Source organism: Aethalodelphis obliquidens, unplaced genomic scaffold, assembly GCF_003676395.1.
Source record: "Aethalodelphis obliquidens isolate GAN/ISIS:26980383/991018 unplaced genomic scaffold, ASM367639v1 scaffold9, whole genome shotgun sequence".
Classification (NCBI taxonomy): domain Eukaryota; kingdom Metazoa; phylum Chordata; class Mammalia; order Artiodactyla; family Delphinidae; genus Aethalodelphis; species Aethalodelphis obliquidens.
Genome location: NW_020837953.1, coordinates 45,311,235 through 45,337,221, shown reverse-complemented (window position 1 = coordinate 45,337,221; position 25,987 = coordinate 45,311,235). Strand labels below are relative to the sequence as shown.

General features: G+C 41.8%; 2 protein-coding genes across 7 annotated transcripts in view; both read right to left on the bottom strand.

Annotated features, from left to right (window-relative positions):
- The window catches only part of CTNNBIP1 (catenin beta interacting protein 1), a 53,096-nt gene extending 52,853 nt beyond the window's left edge, over positions 1 to 243 (bottom strand). Inside the window, exon 1 of one of the 2 annotated variants that reach the window (XM_027110268.1) lies at positions 18 to 243. The gene's annotated coding sequence lies outside the window, so the exon portion shown is untranslated. The remainder of the gene's footprint in view (positions 1 to 17) is intronic. The other variant, XM_027110264.1, reaches the window with a different exon arrangement.
- A 4,897-nt stretch (positions 244 to 5,140) lies between these two features.
- Positions 5,141 to 25,980, bottom strand: LZIC (leucine zipper and CTNNBIP1 domain containing). 5 transcript variants are annotated; one of them, XM_027110259.1, is made up of 9 exons: positions 25,696 to 25,980; positions 25,227 to 25,386; positions 21,193 to 21,297; positions 19,987 to 20,122; positions 19,554 to 19,652; positions 18,428 to 18,496; positions 17,803 to 17,898; positions 17,328 to 17,409; positions 5,141 to 5,269 (listed from the first exon to the last, which is right to left on the bottom strand). In XM_027110259.1, exons 3-9 carry the CDS (start codon positions 21,291 to 21,293, stop codon positions 5,235 to 5,237), a joined length of 618 nt encoding a protein of 205 aa, XP_026966060.1. In that variant the 5' UTR covers positions 21,294 to 21,297; positions 25,227 to 25,386; positions 25,696 to 25,980; the 3' UTR covers positions 5,141 to 5,234. The 5 variants fall into 5 exon arrangements, with proteins under 5 accessions (XP_026966060.1, XP_026966061.1, XP_026966058.1 ...); XM_027110257.1 differs by lacking the exon at positions 5,141 to 5,269 and adding an exon at positions 16,425 to 16,833 and having other exon boundaries at positions 25,696 to 25,974; XM_027110258.1 differs by lacking the exon at positions 5,141 to 5,269 and adding an exon at positions 16,425 to 16,833 and having other exon boundaries at positions 25,227 to 25,382; positions 25,696 to 25,974.
- Between the last annotated feature and the right edge of the window lie 7 nt (positions 25,981 to 25,987).

Here is a 25,987-nt window from a genome sequence, read left to right as displayed (position 1 = left end):
CCGGCCTCGGCGCTTACCTGGGCCGCCCGACCCGGCCGGGCGGGCGGGGGCTGCGGGTCCGAGAGCGGCGCGCGGCGGCCTGTTCCGGGGCGCGCACAGCCCGAGCAGCCGCGGGGGCAGCAGCAGCAGCAACAGCAGCAGCAACGGGAGCAACCGCCTCAGCCTCCGCCTCCCGTTCAGTGAGTCACCGCGGCGGGGAGAGAGGGAGGCGCCAGGCCGCCGGGGGAGGGACCGGCGGAGGGGGCGGCATCTGGCTCCGCTCGGGCGGCGGAGGCGCGGCCACGGCAACGCCCCGGGGGGGCCGGGCGCCGGGGGCGTGACCTGATGATGTGGTGGGCGTGGCCAGGAACACCCTGTGGCTCTCATTGGTTAAATCGGACAGAGGGCGGGGATTCCAGTTGAGTGGGGGGGCTGAGGAGTGCTCGGGCACGCTCATTGGGCCCCTCGAAGGGGGCGGCACCAGTGGCCCCGGGGCGGAGCCACGAGATGGGCAGGTGGAACCCGGTCGCGGGCAGTGGCCGAGCGGCTCTCAGAGCAAAGGGGTGGAGCGGGTCGGGGGTTGGCGGGGGAGGAGGGGCGGGGGCTCGGATGAGGAGGCGGCCTGAGGGCGGAGCCCGGGTTAAGGATGGACCCGGCGTTGCGGTAAAGCAACTCTGCCTGTCCCTAGCTGCTCCAGAAGCACAGTGATCCCGTAAAAATAATGGCCTCTCCCACGCACGGGTCTGTGTTTAAAAATGGGAGCAGCCAGATGGGGCGGAATCCTTGGTGAGACCGATTTACCCAGGACCCCTGAAAAATCTGAAATGGACGAGGTTGCAAAACATTTAGAGGAGTGGTCTTCCTGAGTCTTGGAGCTGGGAGTATTGCTACCTTTAGGCCGACTCTTGAACTGGGGGCCTGTCTAACCTGGATCCACCGAGCCCAGAGAGCCCAGGGATGGTCCTCTGTGGGTTAAACTTAGAATACTGTTTGTATTGGTAGTGAGTGCATTTTTCTGGGGAGAAGGGTGACCTTGATTAAAATGTTTCTATAGGAAGTCTGACTATGTCTGCTAATCTGGCTCTGTCTGGAGAGAGTATAGAGAGAAACAGCCCCTTTTAGGCAAAATGAGAATTGCTCTGAACACCCACCTTCCCTTTTAAAGGGACGCGTGTCTTCAAGTGTGGTCTCACTTTCAACATTTAACTTAACAATTGCATGGGGTGACACTAACCACAGTTTAGAGGCCTTACTGCCCCGCTTTCCCCAGCCTTTTCACTCCTTTTCTGTCCCATCCTCTTCCACTCCCCTCACTTTTCTTTCCCTTCCCTATGCAAGGATACAAGATACTTTTTTTTTTTACTGTATTTATATCCTCCAATGTCCATATTGCTCTTTTGATTTAATAACTTTTTAGTTACAATTGAGGAATACTTTAATTTTATCAAAAGTCATGAGATTATGAACTTTTAAAGGCCAGAAATAGATTTTAATGATGTCTGTATCTCCATCAGCTTCCAGACTACCAGGCCCATAACAAGAGCTCAAGCAATATTTTGCAATACAGTTACAAGCTTGTCCCTCAAGTTTCCCAGCGCATACCAATACAACAAACTTACATATTCAAGTTATTTTCATGTAAATATTGATGTTTAAACAAATGAATTCGGACTTCCCTGGTGGCAGAGTGGTTGGGACTCCAAGCTTCCAGTGCAGGGAGCCAGAGGTTCCATCCCTGGTCGGGGAGCTAGATCCCACGTGCATGCTGCAACTAAAAGTTTGCATGCCACAGCTAGGGAGCCGGCAAGCCGCAACTAAGGAGCCCGGCAAGCCGCAACTAAGGCGCCCGCCAGCGCAACCAAAATAAATAAATAAATAAATATTTTAAAAAATAATAAACAAATGAATTAAGGGACTTCCCTGGTGGCCCAGCGGTTAAGACTCCACGCTTCCATTGCAGGGGGCACGGGTTTGATCCCTGGTTGGGGAAATGAGACCAGGGAACTGAGATTCCCACATGCAAGAAGGGAAAAAAGAAAGGTATATGCTTAAGGAAAAATGTGGGAAAGGAATGCACAAAATGAAAAGGTGTCAGTGTGAAATAGTGGATGCTTTTTTCCTTTTTTCAAAATTTTCATAAATACATTGTTTTTATAGTTCAAAATTACAATAAGTTCATCAACATAGCCAGGCCCTTAACTACCCCATCAGCTCAGAGTTGGAAAATTCTGCATTTCTAGATAGCAGTATTACTGCAGGATTAACGCAGAATGAAACACTGAAGGCTTAGGAGGCAGGAAACATCTGTTAGTTCTGACAGCCCAGCACTGCCTCTGCCCTTTGGGGAACTGCTCCTCCCCACCGTCTACCCACCAGAGGTGCTGATGAGGTTACCAACTATAGTATTCTACCCTTTCCCCTCCACAAAAAAAGCAAACAGTGGAGACGTGAACCCAAGCTTGATCAATTTAAGTGCTGCGTTCTCTTGACCATTGGCTAAGAAGAGGATGTGACCTGAGCGGAGCCAATTGGAGTCCTTCTCTGAAACTTTCTGAATTGGAAATGAAGGGAAGTTCTTTCTTTCCTGTTGGATCAAGAGCTGTAAGGATGTGACCTCAAAAATGTTAGCATCATCCTCCACCCATCCCATGGAAAATTCTGAAGGAATGAGGCAATGTTACTGGACAGACACAGAGACCAAGATTTGGAGGGAAGGAAAGTGAAAGGGAGAGAACCTATCATGGTATGTTCCATGGTTTCAGTAGACCTTGCACCAATTCTGCACAAACCATCTCACACTTAATAGGTCCCCAAATCTGCCTTTCCTCTGTCAACAGCTGGCGCCACTCCACCAAGTTGCTTATACCAGAAACTTAAGAGTATCCTTGACACCACGCTCTCCTTTATCCCTCACGTTCAGTCCATGTTGTTTCCACCCTCAGACCATACCTTGAATCTCCCCTCTTCCCACCCTCTCCACTATTCTGCTCCAGTTTAACCCATCATCAGCCCTCACCATGACTCCAGCACTAACTTCCAAGTGTGCCCTCATTCAGGCTTTCCCTAACACCGTCAATCCATTGCCCACACAGCAGCTAGAGGGATCTTCTTAAAATGTACTGATCTTGTCACACCTCTGCTATTCAACGACTCCTCTTTGTTTTCCTGATGAAGTTCAAAATCTTTAGCATGGCTACAAGGCCTTGCATGATCTGGCTCCAGCCTGACCTTGAACTACCTTTGCCAACTGAGCTTCCACCACACACAGGCCCTCTCCCTATTCCTTGATCACAGGATACTTCTTTGTGCTTTGGTACATATGAGTACCATTTCTCTTCCTTTTACTGAAGTGTAGTTGATTTACAATGTTGTGTTAGTTTCTGATGTACAGCACAATGATTCAGTTTAACATATATATACATATTCTTTTTCATATTCTTTTATTTTATGGTTTATTACAGCATATTGAACATAGTTCCCTGTGCTATACAGTAGGACCTTGTTTATCTATTTTATATATAGTAGTTTGTATCTGCTAATCCCAAACTCAAGGAGACTTTTCTTTACCTATGCTAGGCCAGCCCCAGTCCCAACATGGCCATAAATTCCAGGAGGGCAACGAGGTCACTGTGAACCACTCCCACCTAGTATAGTAGCTGGCAGTGTAGATGCTCAACAAATACTGCATGAATAAATAAATGTGAAAAGACTGAACCCAGGACTTTCCCTCCCATTGATAGCCACTCCTATTTCCCCATCTCCACCCGCAACTCCAATGCTACCAACCCTTTTTTCACGCTTCACTCAATAAATTTATGATTCTATATTTTACCCTTTCAGCTTTGGGGAGGGCCTCTCTGTGCTCCCAGACATATATGTATCTTTAAATAGCTGCTTTCTGGAGGAAAAAAAATCTCTATCCTCTGTATCAAAGGGATAACTCTAACAGTAAAATATTCAGGCCAAGTATGAAACAACAGTGGAGCCACAGCAGGCTGCAGGGAAGGAAAGCTATTTTGAAGTAGTTATGGCAACAGTGGTCCTCAAATTTTACCCTATAAGAGGGCCTCCTGCCTACAAGTGGAGCAGGTACAAGGTGAGAATGGGAGAGAAAGGAAAAGACATTGTACTGAATAAAGAAGAGATTTTTTTTTTAGTAAAGAAAAAATAAGAACCAATTCTTTTTGTGTTTTGAAAACCAAATTTTAAACACTAATAACTTCCAATTATATAGAAAGTTCGAAAAATTGTCTTTTGCATCGGTCTCTATGTTTTTTTGTTTTTTTGCGGTACGCGGGCCTCTCACTGTTGTGGCCTCTCCCGTTGCAGAGCACAGGCTCCAGACGCGCAGGCTCAGCGGCCATGGCTCACGGGGCCAGCCGCTCCGCGGCATGTGGGATCTTCCCGGACCGGGGCACGAACCCGTGTCCCCTGCATCGGCAGGCGGACTCTCAACCAGTACACCACCAGGGAAGCCCCTCGGTCCCTATATTTGTCATCCTGTTTACATGCGATACAACTCTAACTTCTCTGAGGATAGACAGTGACGCAGGAGACAGGAGGCTAAGCACGCAGCAGACAAAGCATGCCGCGGTCGTGTGCCATTCTCCTCTTTCACCTTGGCAAGTGACTGTCATTTAAGTTTACTTTGGAGATAATAAGGAATTATTAAACACAATGATGAAAGCATTTTGTAGAGCAGTGGATATACATATTTTGTGTCATGAGTGGGGTATGTGCAGCTTTGAACATCTGGCTCGCCGCCAACCCGTCCCTAGAGTGTTGGTTTCTACAGCATCTGATACGTACATGCTCCCTACATCACGGAACCTCGTTTGTACTGTGCTTGGGAACAACATAAAGAAATAATTATTCACTTCTTTGGCTGAGTGTTTTGACAGACCAACACGTCTTTTTTTTTTTTTTTTTTTTTAATTTATTTTTGGCTGCATTGGGTCTTCATTGCTGCGTGCAGGCTTTCTCTAGTTGCAGTGAGCGGGAGCTACTCTTCATTGCGGTGGGCGGGCTTCTCATTGTGGTGGTTTGTCTTATTGCGGAGCACAGGCTCTAGGCGCGTGGGCTTCAGGAGTTGTGGCTCGCAGGCTCTAGAGCGCAGGCTCGGTAGTTGTGGTGCATGGGTTTAGTTGTTCCGCAGCATGTGGGATCTTCCCAGACCAGAGCTTGAACCCCGTGTCCCCTGCCTTGGCAGGCGGATTCTTAACCACTGCACCACCAGGGAAGCCCCACCAACATGCCTAATAAGTGTACTTTCTGAGCCTCAAATGTTCACCTAGTAAAGACAAACCAACATAAGGCCTCAATTTGGATCCAAATATTCAGCCTATTAGTCTTTAAGCACAGTATCACCTTTTTATTTCCAGCTGGTTATCGTCTAATTAAGCATAAAAAATTACCATCCCTAAAAGCAAAGAGTCTCTACTCTCTGGTAATAAATGACAGAACAGCTATCTTTTCCCCCTGCACAAATGAATGCATTTTATATCTGTAGATACTGAAATGTTACCAGTGTATTTAGGTGAGACTGAAAAGACCATTCCTGACAAGCAATTCCTTCCTTTAATAACAGGCCCTGTTATTAAATATTTGTAGCTTTGCCTGTTATTAAATATTTGTAGCTTTTCTCCTACCCTTCACTGTTCTAAGAGTAGAAATTTTCAAACCTACCTGAGAGTATAAACCCTCCTGTTCCACATCTATATGTTTAGCTACTTGCTATTTGTAAGACTGAGGTCGGGCTTTGCAGTGATGTGACAGACACTTAGGTTTTGCATTTTGGTCCAGCAGAGGTTGCTCAATCTAAATGAACTTTGTGGCTTTGTTTTCTGCACACACCGCTCCCCTCACTTTCTTCATTACTGCTCTTCTAGGAAATTACTTCCCATCAGCAGTACTTGCCCCCAGCTGGTTGTGAATCAGATGGGGCTCTTTTTTTATAGTTAATAAACAGTACAGGCTGAGGGCAGCAAATCTACACCCTGGTGCCAGCTAATGAAGAGCCTCACATGAAAGCTTATGCAAAGGGGACAGGCATAGTGCAAATGTCCTGGGATCCCAGATTATCCACTCTTCTCCCACACGCTGCATAACAGATACTAATGATTATTAATTATTTAAGCAAAGAACATGAGAGTCAACACAGGCGGCAAAAGGAAAATAAAAGAAGCTGCACTCTAGAATCCTCTGTCGAAATCATTTTAATTCACTCAAGCTATAGAGCCAAAGGAAATAGACCAAGATACTTAACAGCTAAGGAATTTTTTTAAATCCTCTACCACTTTTTTCCCTTAAAAAGAAAAAAGGCAACTTAGGCTACATTTGTATACATTGCTGAAAAACTGTAATATGAAAATGAAATGGCTTCCACAGGCTGCCCTCTGTGATGGCATGTGCAGGCCAGGGAGTGACAGGACGAGGCTCAGCCAGGTCTTCGTAGGCTCCAGTGAACCCTGAGGTTGTGAGTCCCAAGTCTCCCCTCGAGATGCATCTTTCTTGCTCATACACACTAAGGACACTGGAAGTCTAACGCTTGAAGCTCCATCCTTGATTTTCTTTTCTTTGTGCTTTGTACTAAAACCTTCGTGAGATTTTCACTTCAAATTACAAACGTCGTGTCATTCCTGGTAGGTTTTACTTTTTCTTTGCATATATCAGGATACCTAGAACGGTTTCTTCCTATTACATAAGCTGTGACACTATTTTAAAAAGTTAAGAGCTCAAAAAAGGCACAGTTTGATCTTACTTTTAAATTCTTGGACAATCTCCACTTGTTTGAAACTAACTGGTAGTTCTACAGTGCAACCTTTCCAAATTGTCAATCCCCTGGCAGCTAATGACATTTCCTCTTACAATCGCAGTTTTCATTTCTAATTCAATAACATTTAGAGATCTAACGCTCATTATTACTGTAACTAACCTGGCTCTGTGACTAACAAGAGACTGTGTTTTCTTTGCAGGTGTCTTTTTCTGACCTTGTTCCAATATTCACACTACCTTCCTCTAAGTTCTTACGGGACCTTTCATTTGAACTGATTCAGAACTTCATCAACGTTTCACACGTGAACTATTATGTATCCCCTGGCTTTTGTTCAAGCATAGTCTCTTTAGCCAATCGCATGTCATTGTGCAAGGCAGGGGATAAAGCAGCAAATCAGACACATACTGTCCTTGCCTTCATGATGGATAAGACATACACCAATGAATTATACACCTGAATAATTCATTGCAATTATAGTTAAGTGCCAAAAGCTGAAACACAATGGGCTCTGAAACCATATAATTGGGAACCTAACCTTGCATTAGGGTCAGGGAGAGTTTCCCTGGGAAAATAATATTTAAGCTCACACTTGAGGTATAAGTAGGAGTTAACTAAGCAAAGAGTGGGGAGAAGAGGATAGCACACAGTGGGACCAGCCCATAAAAAGGCCATGAGGAAGCAAGAGAGGATGGTGAGATCAAACTACTGTGAGAGAAGGCCGGGTGGCTGGAGTGCAGAGTGATGGGGAAAGAGGTCAGGCCCCTATCATACAGGACTTCATAGGTCATGCTAAACATTCAGTATTTATCCCCAAAAGTAATGAGAACCACCAAAAGGTTTAAACAAGGATATGACATCGTTGGATTTGTATTTAAATAGATGACTATGGCTTTTGCAAGGAGAATGAACTAAAGTGGGATAAGAACGGCGTATTAGCAAGTGACTGCTGCATAAAAAAACCACCTCGAAACTCAGTGGCTTAACAAGCATTTGTGGTTTTTGTTCAGGGGTCTGCAAATTGCCTGGTGTGGGTATACTTCAGGCTGTGGGTTGACTGTGACTCTGCTGGGTCAGGCCGGGATCAACAGGGTTTAGCTGTAGATTGGGATTAAGTCTGCTCCATGTGTCCTCATTCTCCTTGAACCAGAGGCCACAAAGGGCACATTCCTCTTATGATGAACGGCAGAGCAAGAGTACCAAGACAAACTGTGGAAGCACATTGCAGACCTCTCCAGGAGTCATATCCATAAACAGCCCATTTGTCAAATTCAGTCTAATTGCCAGGCCCCAAACAGCGGGATAAGGAAGTATATTCCACCTCAAGGGAGGAAGGTCTGAATAAATAATTGTTGAGTAATACTCCAATATATCAAAGCAGCTATCATCAAGGCATTTTCCATTCTTGATGGAGAATAAATACATGGTAGTCTGTTGCTTTCTTCGTCCTAACCCACCTTGCTTTAGCCCCCAAACAATTGCTTTAATTTTCCCAAAGCCTTTACCGGACAGAATATAAAACTGTATAATATTATCAGCTTAGAATTATCAGCTTAGAATGGCACAGCAGGCATTCAATTTATGATGCATGAGTCTGGCACAGTGCTATGTACTCTCATCAATTTTTAGATTTAATTTATTGTTTGGGGGGGTGGGGTTTTTTGCATTTATTTTTCTTTTCTTTTTTAAAAAATTTATTATTTGGGAGGAAAACAAATCCGTTTTCCCCCCCAAAGTCCTGATTTATCTCACATTCTTGGGCTTAGCTTTAACTGGGATTCATTCTTTTCTTCCATTCTTGCAGTTAGGAATGCATTCACAGCCATAGTCCTGGGTCTTTAATAAGAAGCTAGTCTTGCTGTGGACATCAATATTTTTGGTGGAGTGTGAGGCTGAGGGGAGAGTTCATGTAACTTGGAAGCAGCTCTGGGGAGTGAAAGTGAACTATTTTTAGCTGAATTCGAGTGGAGGCAATGCACTTGAAGAATCCAAAGGCTTTAGCAATATCTTAGATTGACTTTAATGAGTAGTTAGACTAAAATAGCTACAGGCTCCAGGGGGCAGACCAAACCTATTGAGATCCTCTCCTGGGAGATAAAAAGGCACTCATATAGCTCACATCATGAAGTAGTGTCAGCCTCTTCCATGCCCCCAGCAGGATGCTCAGCATGGGAGCATTTCTACCCATCTTACTAATTGGTGGCTAAGTACAGACAGAACAGAAAGGGACACTTATTTTACTAATAAGTAGAAAAGCTTTCTCAGGAAAGCAGAAGACATGCTCACAGAGAAGAGGAGGCAGGGAGTCCTTAAGCAAGCATACAGGTGACACTTGTGACTTTAAAACAACTTTGAGCACGCAATTTCCATTTAATTTCTTTTCAGAGAAGACATATAGAAACAGCATGCTAAAGGGGCTGCAGTGTCTGGAAAAGATAAAAGGACTAGTTTTAATTTGCCTTCCATTTCTGCTGCTAATGACACCCTGCTGAGACAGACTGTAATATTAACACACAAATTCCCACAAACCCAATAACATCCTTTCACTAGGATGTCTTGGGTTATTATAAGATCTCTTTAGCACAAGTTATGTCATTAAAGGAAATTTAAAAGTAAATTAATCTCACATCCAGGAAACGAAAAGACAGGAGAAACAGAATTGTAGGCTTTTCCCCACATTAGGTACTCCTAGTTAATATATTTTATGATCTTAATTTCCTGTTATTTCAAATATCTAGATATGAACACAAGCTTCCCTTTGTCAAACCAAACACAACGCCTCTATTTTATTTAGTATTCTTAAAATGTGTATTTTAAGATTTTAAATATTTTAATGAAAGTGGCATTATTTAATTTTGTACAGTTCCTTACACTGTAGTTTCAAAGCCATTTAACCATTTAATAACTATTCTTCACAAAATATCTACATGAATATTTGGAAGGTGACTTGACAAAATGAGACCAAAATTAAGTATAAAAGAGTGGCACAATTAGGATTAGAAATGTAGTGACAGGGTTCAGGGGACACACCACCCCATGATATGGCACCTTGGCATATTGACTATTTTAAGCTGATGGAACTTGAGAAATGGCATGAGTAGTAAGGACTTTCGACCTTCCCTTGAAGCAGGTCATAAAACCCTCATGTGAGAGGTGCCCTCCCCAGTACCTGGAAGGAAGGAACATTCTTACCTTCAAAGAAGAGACAGAAAGGAATGGGAACAAACAGATCTAGCTAAGTTTCCCTCAGTTTCTTACACTTAGCTCACCTTTGTTCTATCTCATTTTCCCACGACTTTCCACCCTTCATCAAATCTAGCATACAAGCACTCAGATTTAACAGTTTCTCTGGGTCTTCATTTCCTTATGAAGGTTCCCATGTCACATAACACTTACAGTGAATACATGTGTATGCTTTTCTCTTGTTAATCTGCCTCTGTTATAGGGGTCCCAGTTAAGAACACAAAAAGAGGAAAGAGATCTTTCCTCCCCTACAGGAGTATTCCCACTTTCTTTCCATTTAATATTCTCCAAAATGACTTAATAACATAAATACAGATGACTCTTGAACAACATGGGTTTGCATGTGTGGGTCAATTTATACCGATTTCTTTCACTAAATACATACTACAGTACTACACAACCTGTGGTTGTTTGAATCCACGGATGTGGAACCGCAGATACCAAGGGCTGTCAAATTGTACATGAATTTTCAACTGCGCAGAGGGTGGGCACCCCCAACCCCCGTGTTGTTCAAGGGTCAAGTGTATTTTAGTGAGATATGCATTTTACAATATTGATTTTATTTTATTTTTTAATTTTTTTGCCACTTTGCATGGCTTGAAGGATCTTAATTCCCCGACCAGAGATTGAACCCAGGCCCACAGCAGTGAAAGCGCCAAGTCCTAACCACTGGACCGCCAGGGAATTTCCTACAAGATTGATTTTAAAATGAGGTAAAAAATTATAGATGAAAGAGATCATTTAGATCAAATTGTACAGATCAGAATTATTTCCCAGTGTAATCTTCCTTATAATATGTGAATACACATCTTAAATAATGTTTCTAAGGATCCAGCTAACTATGATGGAGTGACAAATTTGGAGGGAGGGGTAGGTCTATTTAAAACACATTTTATCATTGTGAAATAAACCTCTTGGTGATGCAGCCGGATATCTAAACTTCTATTAACCATATAAACACTTAAGAGTCTTATTTTTTTAATAAAAGGACTCTATTCAATATCCATTTTAGAAAATTTAACCAAAAAGAGCCAAGTAATGTGTCTGGCGTATCTCAGCACTCAATAAATGCCTGATGAAAGAATAAATGACATCACAATCAGAAGAGGTAGCAGACAGAAGCTTTCCTTGCTTCCACACAGTAATTGTTGTTAAGATTTTTCTAAAACCCATTCTCTTCATTTTCAAGACCTAATCCCCACCAGGGAAAGCACATTTTGAGTTTTTCAAAGTAAAAGGGTCTAGTGTACACAATTTGTCCAGTGCCTTCATTGTAACAAAATTAACCTGGCACAATCAACCTCCCTCTCTGGCAAGAGCAGCACCGTGGGAGGTCGTAAGAGTACTGTGGGAGCAGTCAGGTTCCCAGAAGAGAGGCACACACATGAATGAGCACACACTCACATCCCTCATTTCTGCTCCAGGCTCACAAGTTAAAGACAGAGTTCACATTTTCCTTCCTGAGAATGGAAAGTAGATTTAGGTATGTCTCACGTACTCTTTTATTTGGACTCTTGCTCATGGTATTTTCTTGCAGAGGAATAAACCACTCATAGTTCTGGAAGACAGGATGAAAAGAAATGCCACGAGGCTGAGGCTAAGGGGCTGAGATTTTGCCTGTTTGCTCGAAAATTACAAATGCTCCTCTCCTGAGTAAATATGAAACAAAATATTTAAATAAATGAGTATAAGCTCAGAGGTCTTGTTTGTTTTGGTGGTTCAAACACAATGGAAGTTTATTTCTTGCTTCTATGAATTTAAAGTGGACTTTCCTGATCGGTGGGTGACTCTCTTCCAAGCATTGATATAGGGTGCCAGATTTATTGCCTCCTACAGGCTGCTATCTTTTTAAAAAATTTTTATTTATTTTTATTGAAGTATAGTTGATTTACAAGCTCAGAGCTTTAAAAACCAAATCTAAGGTATAATTTACCAAGACCTAGAATAAACGTGACGTAAAATTTGAGGTGCTAAGTTAAAAAAAAATTTTTTTAAGGGACTTCCATGGTGGTCCAGTGGTTAGGACTCGGCACTTCCACTGCAGGGGGGCATGCATTTGATCCCTGGACAGGGAACTAAAATCCTGCATGCTGAGTGGCGTGGCCGAAAAAAAAAAATTTTTTTTAAAGATGAATAAACACCACATTTTCTAAGAACATGGTCAACCATAGGATTAAGACAATCACTTACAACCTAATCCAGGCCAAATATTTACTTTTACCTAGATTACCTATTTTTTAAATTATCATCGAGGGTCACTGCCTCAGTTTTCAACTTGGCCTGCCTGGTTTACGAGTATTGCAGGAATAAGGCCAGGCCTAAAAGAATCAGGTTTTCATACAAGCCAAAAAAATCACTGAACTCTTCTTATATATATGACAATTTAGCAGCAACAAAAAAATAGTACTTGAACTAAGACATTTTAGAATGAACAGACATAATTACAATAACTTAAACTCTTAAACCAGGTATTGAAATTATGACTGAAACACAAAATCAGAGGTTCTTGTGGGAAGGCTTCAGAAGTTCAGTCACAGTTGCCAGAAGCTGAGGACAGAGGACCTGTGACTGATGCATAATCTTAGAAAAGACTCTTACTAGCATTATCTTCCTCTTTTTGTTTTTTAATTAATTAATTTTTGGCTGCGTTGGGTCTCCATTGCTGCGCACAGGCTTTCTCTAGTTGCAGCAAGTGGGGGCTACTCTTCTTTGTGGTGTGCGGGCTTCCCATTGCAGTGGCTTCTCTTGTTGCGGAGAACAGGCTCTAAGTGCACGGGCTTCAGTAGTTGTGGCACGCAGGCTCAGTAGTTGTGGCTCGTGGGCTCTAGAGCTCAGGCTCAGTAGTTGTGGCGTACGGGCTTAGTTGCTCCGCATGTGGGATCTTCCTGGACCAGGGCTCAAACCCGTGTCCCCTGCATTGGCAGGTGGATTCTTAACCACTGCACCACCAGGGAAGTCCCTGTCTTCTTTCTTAACTCAAAAGGAAATTGGTGGTTCTCCTTGACCTCCTTTATAGAAAATATTTTTTACTTGTTTATTTTATTTTGCGGTACACGGGCCTCTCACTGTTGTGGCCTCTCCCGACACGCAGGCTCAGCGGCCATGGCTCACAGGCCCAGCCGCTCCTCAGCATGTGGTATCCTCCCGGACCAGGGTATGAACCCGTGTCCCCTGCATCGGCAGGCGGACTCTCAACCACTGCGCCACCAGGGAACCACCAGGGAAGCCCTACTTGTTTATTTTTAATCGTAGTCCATTGTCTGAGGCTGTAAGGAATGTGATGCTCTCAGAGGAAAACAACCAAGCGTTAGGAAGCTACCAACTGACAGCCTCAAACCACTCAACTTTCCTGGTCCTCTGCTTGGAACAGCATGGACTTTGCATTGTAAGCTCTTAAGAATGTCACTAACCCCTTGTGTTTGAGGCCCTTTCAGCATTACAGTCTTTCCACCTTGCTATTAGTGTGAGCAGGGAGAGGGGCTTTCAAAAAGAAAATGAGTGAGGATGTCAAAAGGCCATATTCTAGGGTGATATCTAGTAGAGCCATATTTCTAACCTGCTTTTTGCAACTTAATGAAAATATTAAGTACTAGTTTCCCCAGTTTCTAAATCTTTTCAATTCCAGGGCCACACAGACTGGAAGCAATTATACAGCTTGTTCACGGGGGTCTGTGGGAGTGCTGACAGTTTTAATTTACATATTAATGCTGAAAAACAATTTGAGAGGCAAAGAAGAGTGTTCTTTGGTCTTAGTAATGAAAAGACAAGAAAAAAAAGTGGACAGGAAAGCGATTGAAAAGCTCTAGGCAAAATGGTCTGGGTTTATTTTTTCTGTAATAATTTCAAACTATCCACTGGTCACTGTAATAAGATACTATTCCAATGGTGGATTTGCACAGTCTTTTATTTTGCCTAAGATGACCATTCTTTGGCTGAGTGTCTTCAATAAAAGGCCTATCGACCAAAGTTAACAACCCATCTGTCCCAACTCCAACTCGTTCCTGGAAACAACTCATTCTACTGCTTGATTTCTTCCTCTACCTAACTTAACACTCACAGGATAAAAACAAAGCAAAACACTGAAAGAGAAATTGTTTTAAATTATTAGATTTCATTAAACAGCCAGGTTGGACACTTGATCATTGGAATTTATTTCTGCGGCAACCCCAGTTCTTTGAAAAATGCAGGAATTCTTTCCCTTAAAATATTAGCTTGACCCAAGGATGTCAAAAAGCTGCCTTAGCAGCTGCAGTCTGAGACCTCCCAAGAGGTCTAAAAAACTAGAAGATTAAATATAGCAAAATATGAACATAACATGAACATAGTTTACAAGTCATTTAATAACTATAGTTGTATAGACTTTTCAAATTATTTTTCTAAGTTACCAAATTTGTGATAAACATATCATATGGCCCTTGAAAAAACTATTAAATTGTGGATTAACCCCAATGTAAAGCTTTCTACATTAAGAAAGAGAGGGGAATGCACGGTAATCCTATGTAGTAGTTAGCTCCTATGATCCCCACTGAACAGATGAGAAAAATGAGGCTCAAAAAATATTGTCACCAAAAATATATATATATATTGTCATCTACCAAAGGTCACACGGCCATGACTGACAGTGTCTTGCTAGGCACTGCAAACCTGGTCACTTTGAAACGAAGGTTAATTTTAAATTAAGTACTAGTCATCACTTACAAAATGAATATATTAATGTGATTAATGACAAAATATTTCACTGAGGTTAGTCTTACAGAAAGTTTAAGGGAAACCAAAATTAAGGACTCCAGATTCATTTAGGCCTCTTTCAAATATAAAATATTCCTAATTTTCCTTGTCTTACTACTACTGGAAGGGAATCTTGCTATGAATTAAAACAAAACCCAAACAGTAATTCTGTTCCTAGGTATATACCCAAAAGAATTGAAAAGGGATATTTAAACAAATACTTAGGCACTAACGTTCATAACGGCAGCACTATTCACAATAGCCAAAAAGTGGAAAAAACCCAAATGTTCATCAAGAGATAAATGGATAAACACAAAGTGGTATCCACTCAAGGGAATATTTTCAGCCATTAGAACGAACAAAGTACTGATACACACTACAATGTGGATTAAACTAAAAAATATTACGATAAGTGAAAGAAGCCAGACACAAAAGGTCACATACTATATGATCCCATTTATATGAAATATCCTGAATAGGTAAATCCATGGAGACAGAGAGTAGATTACTGGTCGCTAGAGGACTGGAAGGAGGGAATGACTGCTTAGTAAGTATGGGGTCTCCTTTGGGGGGGATGAAAATGTTTTGCAACTAGATAATGGTGGTCATTGCACAACACTGTGAATGTACTGAATGCCATTGAACTGCACGCTTTAAAATGATGAATTTTAAATGGTCATGTGAATTTCACTTTGGTTAAAAAAAACACACAGAATAATGAAATAATGGTGATTGACCATAAAGCCCTAGATGAATAACAGGTAATTTGCTTTTTCTTAGTTTGTCACAATTTAACGAGTTTGTGACCATCATAAACCAATATATAAAAAATTACCCATTAAAAGTTCCAAATAAGGCATTAATGTAGCTGAGGTCCCCTAATTTGTCCAGTTGGCAGAGCACCTAGTAGAGTTTACAGAACACAAGAAGCTTTAAAAATGTTTTTAATTTGTATAAAGTCTAAAGAAAAAGAATATTGAGAAAAATGTGAAAGAATATAAAGTGGCCAGAGCCTAGGAAATAAGGTGACGTACATGCATATGGGAAAAATCTATATATCTGAGCATGCAGAGAGACATAAACACTCAGGAGAGAAACCGGCTTCTTCTCATAACTTATTCTGTGTTTCTCCCAAAACTGAAGAGTAAATAGTAGTTTACAGTCACCACCCTCTGGGTTTCAGCAAAGAGGTCACACACAGGGAGGGCCTCGAGCTGCCACTTCCAATTGCTTCCCTGGTGAAACAACGCAGGAGGTTAAGTTACTTCAGGAGACTCTCAACAGGGCTCCCATTGTTCCAAGCTCAAAACTCAGAGACACAATGGGCACCATTCATACTGAGAGCTTACGGGCTGGGGAATGGTCACTCAGTGACAACTTTTTTGGGGACAATGAATTTTCATAAATACGGACTTATACCGATATGTGGGAATTATTTTTTAAAAGCAGCACAAAATAAAGAAATAAAACTCAATGGACACTAAACTGACAGGACACCCAAGTCTTATTCCCAGCTCTGTCTCTAATGTGACTTTAAGAAAGTCACTTGCTCTTTCTGAGCCTTACTTTCCTTGTTTGTAAAATGAAAATGATTCTAAGATCACTCAGAACTCTAAAGTTCTGTGAACACATATGAGGTCTGTTGATGTTGCTACATTATTTACTCCAACAAGTGGGGATAAATTATGAGCAGAAAAGAATCATCAGTTCACATCTTTTCATTTACTACCAGCATCTAAAAACAAGGAGGCTCAATAAAGACAGGCAGAGACACTATTTTGTTTTCTCTTAAACAGACAAATCATAATGAATAAGGTCCAGTGAGCCCCTCCATCCCAACAAGTCCAGGATCACAGAAGTGGGTACCCCTACACAAAGCACAATGACGAAGGGCATAAACAAAAGCCTTAAGTATGTTTTTCTGTCACCTTTTCTTAGGTTATTAATACACTTCATGAATCTCTTGACTTCTTTGCCATGACTCAGAATCCCCGGAAGAAAAATGCCATTTACAACAAGAATGCGATCAATGTCCTAAGTTTTCACACCATGTCATTTTTTTGTTTTTTCAACCTCAAAACTTGCCAAAGCAAGAACTTTGTCGCCAGAGCCTAAGGAGAAAGACACATAATAAACAGAAATGTCATTTCAAATGCATTTATAGTTCCAGGTAAAGAGAGGAAAATCTATCACGTAGATGATAAAACAGAAAATGAAACGAGTTTTTATTATCAGCGCATTATCCCTGACCCTCCCCACTGCCACGACAATTTCCTTCCCTGCACAAACAACTAAGCCACATAGGGCAATTTATTGGTTACCAATACTTACTTTAATTAGGGTATGAAATAGAACATGTAACATTTTAGTTTACTTTTATATTTACATTTAGCTGAAATATTTTAAAGCATTAGGCTATATTAATTTGATTATTTTTAATTAAATAGTATTGGAAAACAAACCCATTAAAAAGCGGTTTATAAAGAAAACAATTCTGGTTTCACCTCTAAACTCAAGAAAAGGCCATCATTTTATCTCACCCGTGCCATCTGTCAATCTAGAGCAGTAATTCATGTCCAGCTTTCAGAAATACGAGGGTACTCACCAAGGTCTGTAGAGACTTTCTCAAACTGGCTGAGTATAGCACCTGCGTTTGCTGACAAGAAGGCCTCGTCATCTGCAGTCAGCTAAACAAACAGAACAAAACCCAAAGGACTGAGTTCAAATGTGAACAAAGTGGCTCTAGGAATCACTGTTAAGAATGTCTTAGGGGCTTCCCTGGTGGCGCAGTGGTTGAGAGTCCGCCTGCCGATGCAGGGGACACGGGTTCGTGCTCCGGTCTGGGAAGATCCCACAGGCCACGGAGCGGCTGGGCCCGTGAGCCATGGCTGCTGAGCCTGTGCGTCCGGAGCCTGTGCTCCGCAACGGGAGAGGCCACAACAGTGAGAGGCTCGCATACCGCAAAAAAAAAAAAAAAAAAAAGTCTTAGGACCACAAACTAAATCACAGATCAAGAAATTCTATACCAAATACTTCACACTTTTTCTTTATACCTAATATATTAAATTAAATACAAGTACCTTCTCTCCAAGTTTCCTGAGAGCTGTTAGTATCTCCACTTTCTGCTGAGTATACAGGTCTCTTTCCAGCTTTCCTACCATGAGATCTCTATCCATCTGTAATAGATGAATGCAAAGCATATGGTATTTAAGTTAAAAGCATTCTTTGCATAAAATCAAGCTTTTCAGATGTACTTTTTAAAGAAAAGGTCCTCTACCAATTAATATTATAAAGAACTATAGAAACAACTCAAGGCAAACATGATAGAAATGTTATTACACAGTTCTAATAAATCTTGATACTAATCATAACCATTGTCTTAGTTATAAACTCTACTGAGGAATTAGTAGGTCAATAACTTCTTTAAAGAGGAGCTATCCTCTAAGAATTCTATTTCATTAAACTGAAGTGTGGTCTAAAGGCCTGAATGAGACAACTGGTAACAGATCTCCTGGAACTTTGGTTAAATATCACCTCTACCACCAGAAACATTGATAGCATGTACTATGCTTTGGTACTATTCTATGTGCTTTACACATTTTACTCCATTTAAACCTCATAACAACCATAAGAGGTAGGGACTATCATTACTGCCTTTTTACAAATGGGGAAACAGGCACAAAAAAAGGTTAAAGAAGGACTTCCCTGGTGGTCCAGTAGTAAAGAATCCGCCTTCCAATGCAGGGGACGCGGGTTCGATCCCTGGTCGGGGAACTAAGATCCCACATGCCGCATGGTGCGGCCGAAGAAAGAAAAAAGAAGAAAAAAAAAAAAAGAGGTTGAAGAAAATAACTTCCCCAACGTCACATACGTCCACAGTAGAACAGGGGTACAAATCCAAACAGTTTGATCCAAATCCATGCTCTTAACCACTATGCTATTAAGTTACCAATGGCTGCAAATAACTTATTAATGTCTTAACTATATTCAAGTCTATAAACAGACTTCCTCAAGTGTCAGGTTTATAAAGATGTTTGAAATTCTTAGATGGGAAAGGCCACACATGCATAAAGCATGGCTGCTAATGAATGCTAGATGGGATTTCAATTCAGAGTTCCAGAAATAAATAGTAAAACTTTAAATGTGAAGTTGTAGCAGAAGCAGTCAGTAGCAATTTAAACTGCCATATGCTGGTTAAACCTCTATTTGTTATCAACAACAACTGCTCAAAGGACTAATTTTGTCAGAAACCTAGTTGTGGGTTGTGGCTTTAAAGTCAACTGACTAGTTTTTTGAAATAGACTATCTTTTAGAGCAGTTTTAGGTTCACAGTAAATTGAGCAAATGGTACAGAGATTCCTCATATACCCCTTGCCCTCACTCATGCATAGTATCCCCATTATAAACATCCCCACCAGAGTGGTACATTTGTTCCAACTGATGAACCTACACTGACACATCGTAATCACCCAAAGTCCATACTTCACGTTAGGGTTCACTCTTTTTGTTTTTTAAATGTAATTAATTTATTTTTAAAAATTATTTATTTATTTATTTATTTGGCTCCGCCGGGTCTTCGTTGCGGCGTGCGGGCTCTTTTAGTTGCGGCACGCAGGATATAGTTCCCTGACCAGGGATTGAACCTGGGCCCCCTTCACTGGGAGCACAGAGTATTAACCACTGGACTGCCAAGGAAGTCCCTAGGGTTCACTCTTGGTGTTGTACATTTTCAAATGACCAATTTTTAAACTTTAGAATAACATAATGAGCAAATTCTTGGGCTGAGAAAAGAAATACATACAGGGACTGGATCAATTTAAAGAAACTTTACCTCTGCTAACCTTGTCCGAAGCTGACCTGGTTGTTTCTTTGCAAACAATCTGATGACCTCTGGGGTTTTAAAGGCCTGGCTGATAGCTGCCTGGATAGCCTAGAAATACAAGAAGGTGAAAACTAACCAAAATAGTCCAACAAAGCAGATATTACAATATTTGATTGATAGGTCTTCAATTCTTAATAGGTCTTCTTTGTTCCTCAAACAGTATTACAACTTTAGTATCCATTTGCTATTTCTATGCATGTCACTGGAGTCAAATATATAACTAGATGAAGATCTGGAAGCAAATGCTGTTTTATCCATAAGTAGACATTCCTCTAGAAGTTAAACCCCAAAGAGGGTACATTTTCTATCTTAAATATACTTACTGGAAAAAAACAACAACAAAAACCAAACTGTGTCACCAATGTAAGTAAATTATGCTTACCAGTTGCATTCCACTTAGTTCATCAACCAAAGTCATATTTCCAGACATAATTTTCTTTAGTGAATCATTAAATTCACTTAGTTGTTCCAGAGTTTCTTTTTTGGTTTCTTCATATTCATCTGTATCAAGTTCCTCTCTGAAGTACGGTGAACATAATATAGAAAAATATAGAGTTCCAAAAGAAAAAAACAATTGTAGTATTTATACTAAGACTTCAGATACATATATATACAAAAAATATCCTGGGGGAAAAAGGCTGAAAGGAAATATCAAAATACTAATGATGGATGTGTTCAGACATTAGTGTGGGCGTTTTCCTGCAATTCTGACAATTAAACTTTCTTATTTTTTTTTTAAACCAAAATGAGACATACTTAACAAACAAACCACATAATAACTTCCTTTTAAGCAGTCTCTGAATCAATGGTATAACCTTGGGCAAGATATTTGACTAGCCAAGTCTGAGTTTTTTTTATCTATTGTATAAGCTGTAGATAATCATAGTACTTACTTTATAGGGTTGCTATGAGCATTAAATGAAATATGGAAAGTACTTGGCATATAATAGGTACTTAATAAATAGCTGTTATTATTACCATCATTATCATTAATGGTAGGTAAAATTTTATGCACCTTGAAATACAACAGCAATGCAGTACTTGCCATCTGAGTACTCCAAACAAGCCATTTATTAAACATTTACTACAAAACAGCTCCCATTTATCTAGTGCCTGCTTTGGGCCAAGCATTGTGTTGTTCCCTCATCTGCAATAGTTACAATAGTCTTTCCAGGTTGTTAAAAAGGCAATGAGCAGTCTTATTTCTTTGAGCAGTTAAGGCTGAAGACACACCAGAAGTTCAAGCAGTACCTTCTCAGCTTGATACCAGGCAGGGCTACTTCAAATACTGAAGACAAGATGGGTGTTATTATTTCCATTTCATACTCAAGGAAATGGAAACTTAAGGTGGTTAAATATTTAGCCCAAGTTCACATTCACTTTGAAATTAATCTAAATACTTTCAGTATTCCAGCCTTTTTAACTCCAAAGCCAGTACTGAGTTTATTTCTCCAGCAGACAAAGCACTGTGAAGAACACTACAGGGGAAACCAAAATCACACATGGGCCTGCACACATGGAGCTTATAATCTAGCTGCAGGAGACAAAAGCCATTTTACAGCATAGCAGCACACAATTATACTATTACCTGCATTCCTCCAGGTCCTGTAATTGCTGCATTAGTCTATCCAACTGTTCTTCTAAGTTCTGCTTTAATTTGCTTGTCTCTGTCTTTCCTCTGGAAGCCATTTTACTAAGTAGAACAATAAAGCAATTTAAAGTAGGCTATACACACACACACACACACAAAAGTGGTGGGGACTTCCCTGGCAATACAGTAGTTAAGACTCTGCGCTTACCCTGCAGGGGGTGCTGGTTCGATCCTTGGTCTAGGAACTAAGATCCCGCATGCTGCGTGGTACAGCCAAAAAAAAATTGGCTATACTCTTTCTGAGCTACAGGTGTGGGGAAGATTGTCGTGCAAAAAAAAATCTCAATTTATATATAAAAGGTGAAACGCATATAGTAGTGACACCCCACAAAAATGCCTGGGAGTCTTCTTAATTGAATTCACAAATTAATTAGAAGTCTTAACTATTAGTCTATCTTACTTTAAACATATTTGATAGATGAAAATACAGATTTATAAAGAAACAGATCAGGCGTGACTCTGCTTTACAAGATTCATTTTAACATTCTTTTTCATTCTTAATAAGTACACTCCAGGACTCAGAATACTCCTAGTATTATCTTATTGGTCTTTAGGTGCATTTACCTAATGACTTGTGGGCATGAACAACTTTTTTTTTTTTTTTTTTTGTGGTACGCGGGTCTTCCACTGATGTGGCCTCTCCCGGTGCGGAGCACAGGCTCCGGATGCGCAGGCTCAGCGGCCATGGCTCACGGGCCCAGCCGCTCCGTGGCATGTGGGATCCTCCCGGACCGGGTCACGAACCCGTGTCCCCTGCATCGGCAGGCGGACTCTCAACCACTGCGCCACCAGGGAAACCCAATGAACAACTTTTGATGTGAATTTCTTCTTTGGAAATGTGCCCATTTTTCTACTGGATTATCTTTCTCTTACTGATTTATATAACATGGATATAAAGTCCTTGCAATTATGTTGCAAATATTATCTCTTGTCTCCTGGCTTTAAATTTTATTTATGGCATTTTTTGTTATGGTAAATTATTATTTTTAATGGCCAAACCTATGTTCTCCTCTATGTTTTCTTAGTTTTGTGTCCCATGAAAGCAAGTCCTGACCATCTCAAGATTTTTTAAAATATACTATTTTGTTTTTGTTTTTGGCTGCACCATGGGGCTTGTGGGATCTTAGTTCCCTGACCAGGGACTGAACCCGGGCCCATGGCAGTGAGAGCACCAAGTCCTAACCACTGGACTGCCAAGGAATTCCCAAAAATATACTATTTTTTTGTTAATGCTGTGAAGTAGGGATCTAACTTTTATTTTCTTTCAAATGGATAGCCAACTGCCCCAACACTGTTTACTAGTATTTATTTATGCTACCTTTAATTGAGACTCAATAGAAACAGACTCAAGTCTGTTTCATTGATAATATTCTGGTCCTAAGGCATTACTTTACTATTTTAATTATTATAGCTTTAGAGCTGGTGTATACTGATGACTGATAAGGAGTTGGCTCTATTATTGTTTTTTTTCCCCAAAATTCTTGACTATACTTGTACATTTTCCCTTCTAGATGAATTTAAGAATCATTTTGACAAATTCCAAAAAAAATTCAATTGAAATTTTTTAATTTTATTTTATTGATTTATTTTGGGCTTCATTGGATCTTCGTTGCTGCACGCAGGCTTTCTCTAGTTGTGGCGAGCAGGGGCTACCTCTTGTTGCAATGCATGGGCTTCTCACTGCGGTGGCTTCTCTTGTTGTGGAGCATGGGCTCTAGGCACGCGGGCTTCAGTAGCTGTAGTGCATGGGCGAGATCTTCCCGGACCAGGGCTCGAACCAGTGTCCCCTGCGTTGGCAGGCGAATTCTTAACCACTGTACCACCAGGGAAGTCCCTCAGTTGAAATTTTGACAGGGGTTACATTAAAATTAATATGGAGAAAATCTGTATCCTTAAAATTTGAAACTTCCAATCAAGCAATATATCTCTCCACTTATCAAAGCTTTCTTTTATGATCTCTAGTTTAAAAAAAAGTATTATTTTATTCACAAAGGCTTTAAACACTGGGTGTTCTTAGATATCTTGTATTTTTTGTTAATATCAGAAATAAGGTTTTTGTTATTACAATTTCTTTTTAAAAAAAATTTATTTATTTTTGGCTGTGTTGGGTCTTCATTGCTGCACACCGACTTTCTCTAGTTGTTGCGAGCAGGGGCTACTCTTTGTTGGGGTTCCCCGGCTTCTCATTGCGGTGGCTTCTCTTCATTGTGGAGCACGGGCTTCAGTAGTTGTGGCTCATGGGGTCTAGAGCACAGGCTCCGTAGTTGTGGCACACAGCTTTAGTTGCTCCTCGGCATGTGAGATTTTCTGGACCAGGGATCGAACCCGTGTCCCCTGCACTGGCAGGCAGGTTCTTAACCACTGTGCCACCAGGGAACTCCCTGTCCACCATTTCTTACAGGTAAGACTCCAGCCTTCGAGACCTTCCCTGAGTTCCAAAGGGTGGATTCTGAATAGCTGCTAATCAAGGGAGGAGTAGCCAAGAAACTACCTGAGGCAAGATTAAAGGGACAGAGAAGAAGCTCATCCTTCTCTTTTTTTTTTTAAAAAAAAAGACTGGGTAGGGCTTCCGTGGTGGCGCAGTGGTTGAGAGTCCGCCTGCCGATGCAGGGGACGCGGGTTTGTGCCCTGGTCCGGGAAGATCCCACATGCTGCGGAACGGCTAGGCCTGTGAGCCATGACCACTGAGCCTGCGCGTCCGGAGCCTGTGCTCCGCAACGGGAGAGGCCACAACAGTGAGAGGCCTGCGTACTGCAAAAAAAAAAAAATTTTACTTATTTTTTTTTGCTGCGTTGGGTCTTTGTTGCTGTGCACGGGCATACTCTAGTTGTGGCGAGTGGGGGCTACTCTTCATTGCGGTGCGTGGGCTTCTCATTACGGTGGCTTCTCTTGTTGCGGAGCACGGGCTCTAGGCACTCGGGCTCAGTAGTTGTGGCGTGCAGGCTCTAGAGTGCAGGCTCAGTAGTTGTGGCGCACAGGCTTGGTTGCTCCGCACCATATGGGATCTTCTGAACCAGGGATCGAGCCTGTGTCCCCTGCATTGGCAGGCGGATTCTTAACCACTGCGCCACCAGGGAAGTCCTCATCCTTCTCTTTTGAGCCTGCATTTTCTTCTACTTATCAAGGCCAAGTCATCCATCCTTCAAGGTCAAGTTTCACCTTCTCCATAATGCCTTCCTTGGTTCCCTCCCAATCACTACATTGTGAGTTATTTGAGAGTAAGGATTTTACATTTTCTTTATACACCAGCGTCTAGCACAATGCTGGGCAGATAGAAGGTATTGAATAAATAAATGGTAAATGAATAATGATAATTGATTGCTTTTGCCACGGCATTCTACGTCTTAGTCTCCATTTAACACTATGTCTGCCTTGAATTATATGTGATTTCATCATAGCTTGTTATTTGTCTGTCTTCCTCTCCAGACTGTAAACTGAGAGCAGAAATGGGTCTGATTCCTTTCTTAGCCTCTTCAGCACTTAATAGACTACATATTCGATAACTGAATGAACTGTATAAAGGCACAACGTACTGTAAGGAGGTAAAGCTATTCTAAATGAATTTCAGAGAAGATGAAGATGCTTTAAAAACCTTACCCTCATGCTACATTATTTGAGATTTATCCCAGAAAGATTAACTCATGGGCACCACCTAGTATTCAATAAAGGTGGTGCACCTTTTACCGAAACTGCAAAATTATTCTTCAAAAACTGTAAGTTTTTTTTTTTTTTTTTTGCAGTACACGGGCCTCTCACTGCTGTGGCCTCTCCCGTTGTGGAGCACAGGCTCCGGACGCGCAGGCTCAGCGGCCATGGCTCATGGGCCCAGCCGCCCCGCTGCACGTGGGATCTTCCCGGACCGGGGCACGAACCCGTGTCCCCTGCATCGGCAGGGGGACTCTTAACCACTGCGCCACCAGGGAAGCCCAAAAACTTAATTTTTGAGAATTAAGGTACTCATTCATGCTCACCTGTCTCTTAATCCTCTGAACTCTGCTCAGTGCGGACCGGTCTCAAATTGCATAAACCTCCAATTCTTGAAGTTCCAAGTGTCTTAAACTTGAGGAAAGCGAAACTGTTCATCAGGACTATAAGAGGCTCAAAGTTCAAACCACCTGGGGGTGGAGCTGGCTGGGAAAAGGGAAACCATTAAAAAGTGGTTTTATTTACTATACATAAACGTATACCTAAAGCAGTCCCAGTAACTGCCACTTGGGCAGCCTGCAACTGAAACACACCCTCTCCTTCTAGGACGACATCATAGGGGCGGGAGGGGGTGTGGAGGAGGGGGAGAAACCCGTTTTCTCTTGCGACTGTGCCTCTGGCAGTCTTTCTGAGGTTTTTTTCTAGTGAGGCCGAGTGTTACTCAGGAAAACCCCGCACCCGGATCTGCCTTGAAGGAAGTTGTCATATCCAAAACCACGTAAAAGGAGCGCATACATTTTCCCGGCTGGAAGTGAGCAGCGTCTGGACCTCAACCATCCGGACAGGGAGTCAGCGGTCAGGGAGCAGCCCCGATCACAGCCCCAAATCCCATCTCCCACCGGGGAACACGAAGCTCCCGCATTTGGGTCGTGCGGCGGCCGGCTCGACTAGGCCCGACTGCCACCAGAGGTCGCCGGGAATCCGCTGCCTCCGAAACTCTTCCGCTTTTCCCGACCAGAAACCGAACCACCTCCTCAGGCCCTCGGGGTCCCTTCTCCGCCTCCACCCACCACTCGGTCCCAGAGTT

What these genes read in the sequence shown, in the direction of transcription:
- LZIC (XM_027110257.1), bottom strand. Translation starts at nt 21,293, where the DNA reads ATGGCTTCCAGAGGAAAGACAGAGACAAGCAAATTAAAGCAGAACTTA. An exon ending in TTCGGACAAGGTTAGCAGAG is followed by an intron (nt 18,497 to 19,553) that starts GTAAAGTTTCTT and finishes GTGGGATCTTAG; the next exon opens with TTCCCCGACCAGGGATCGAA. An exon ending in TCAGGAAACTTGGAGAGAAG is followed by an intron (nt 17,410 to 17,802) that starts GTACTTGTATTT and finishes CTGTTTGTTTAG; the next exon opens with CTGACTGCAGATGACGAGGC.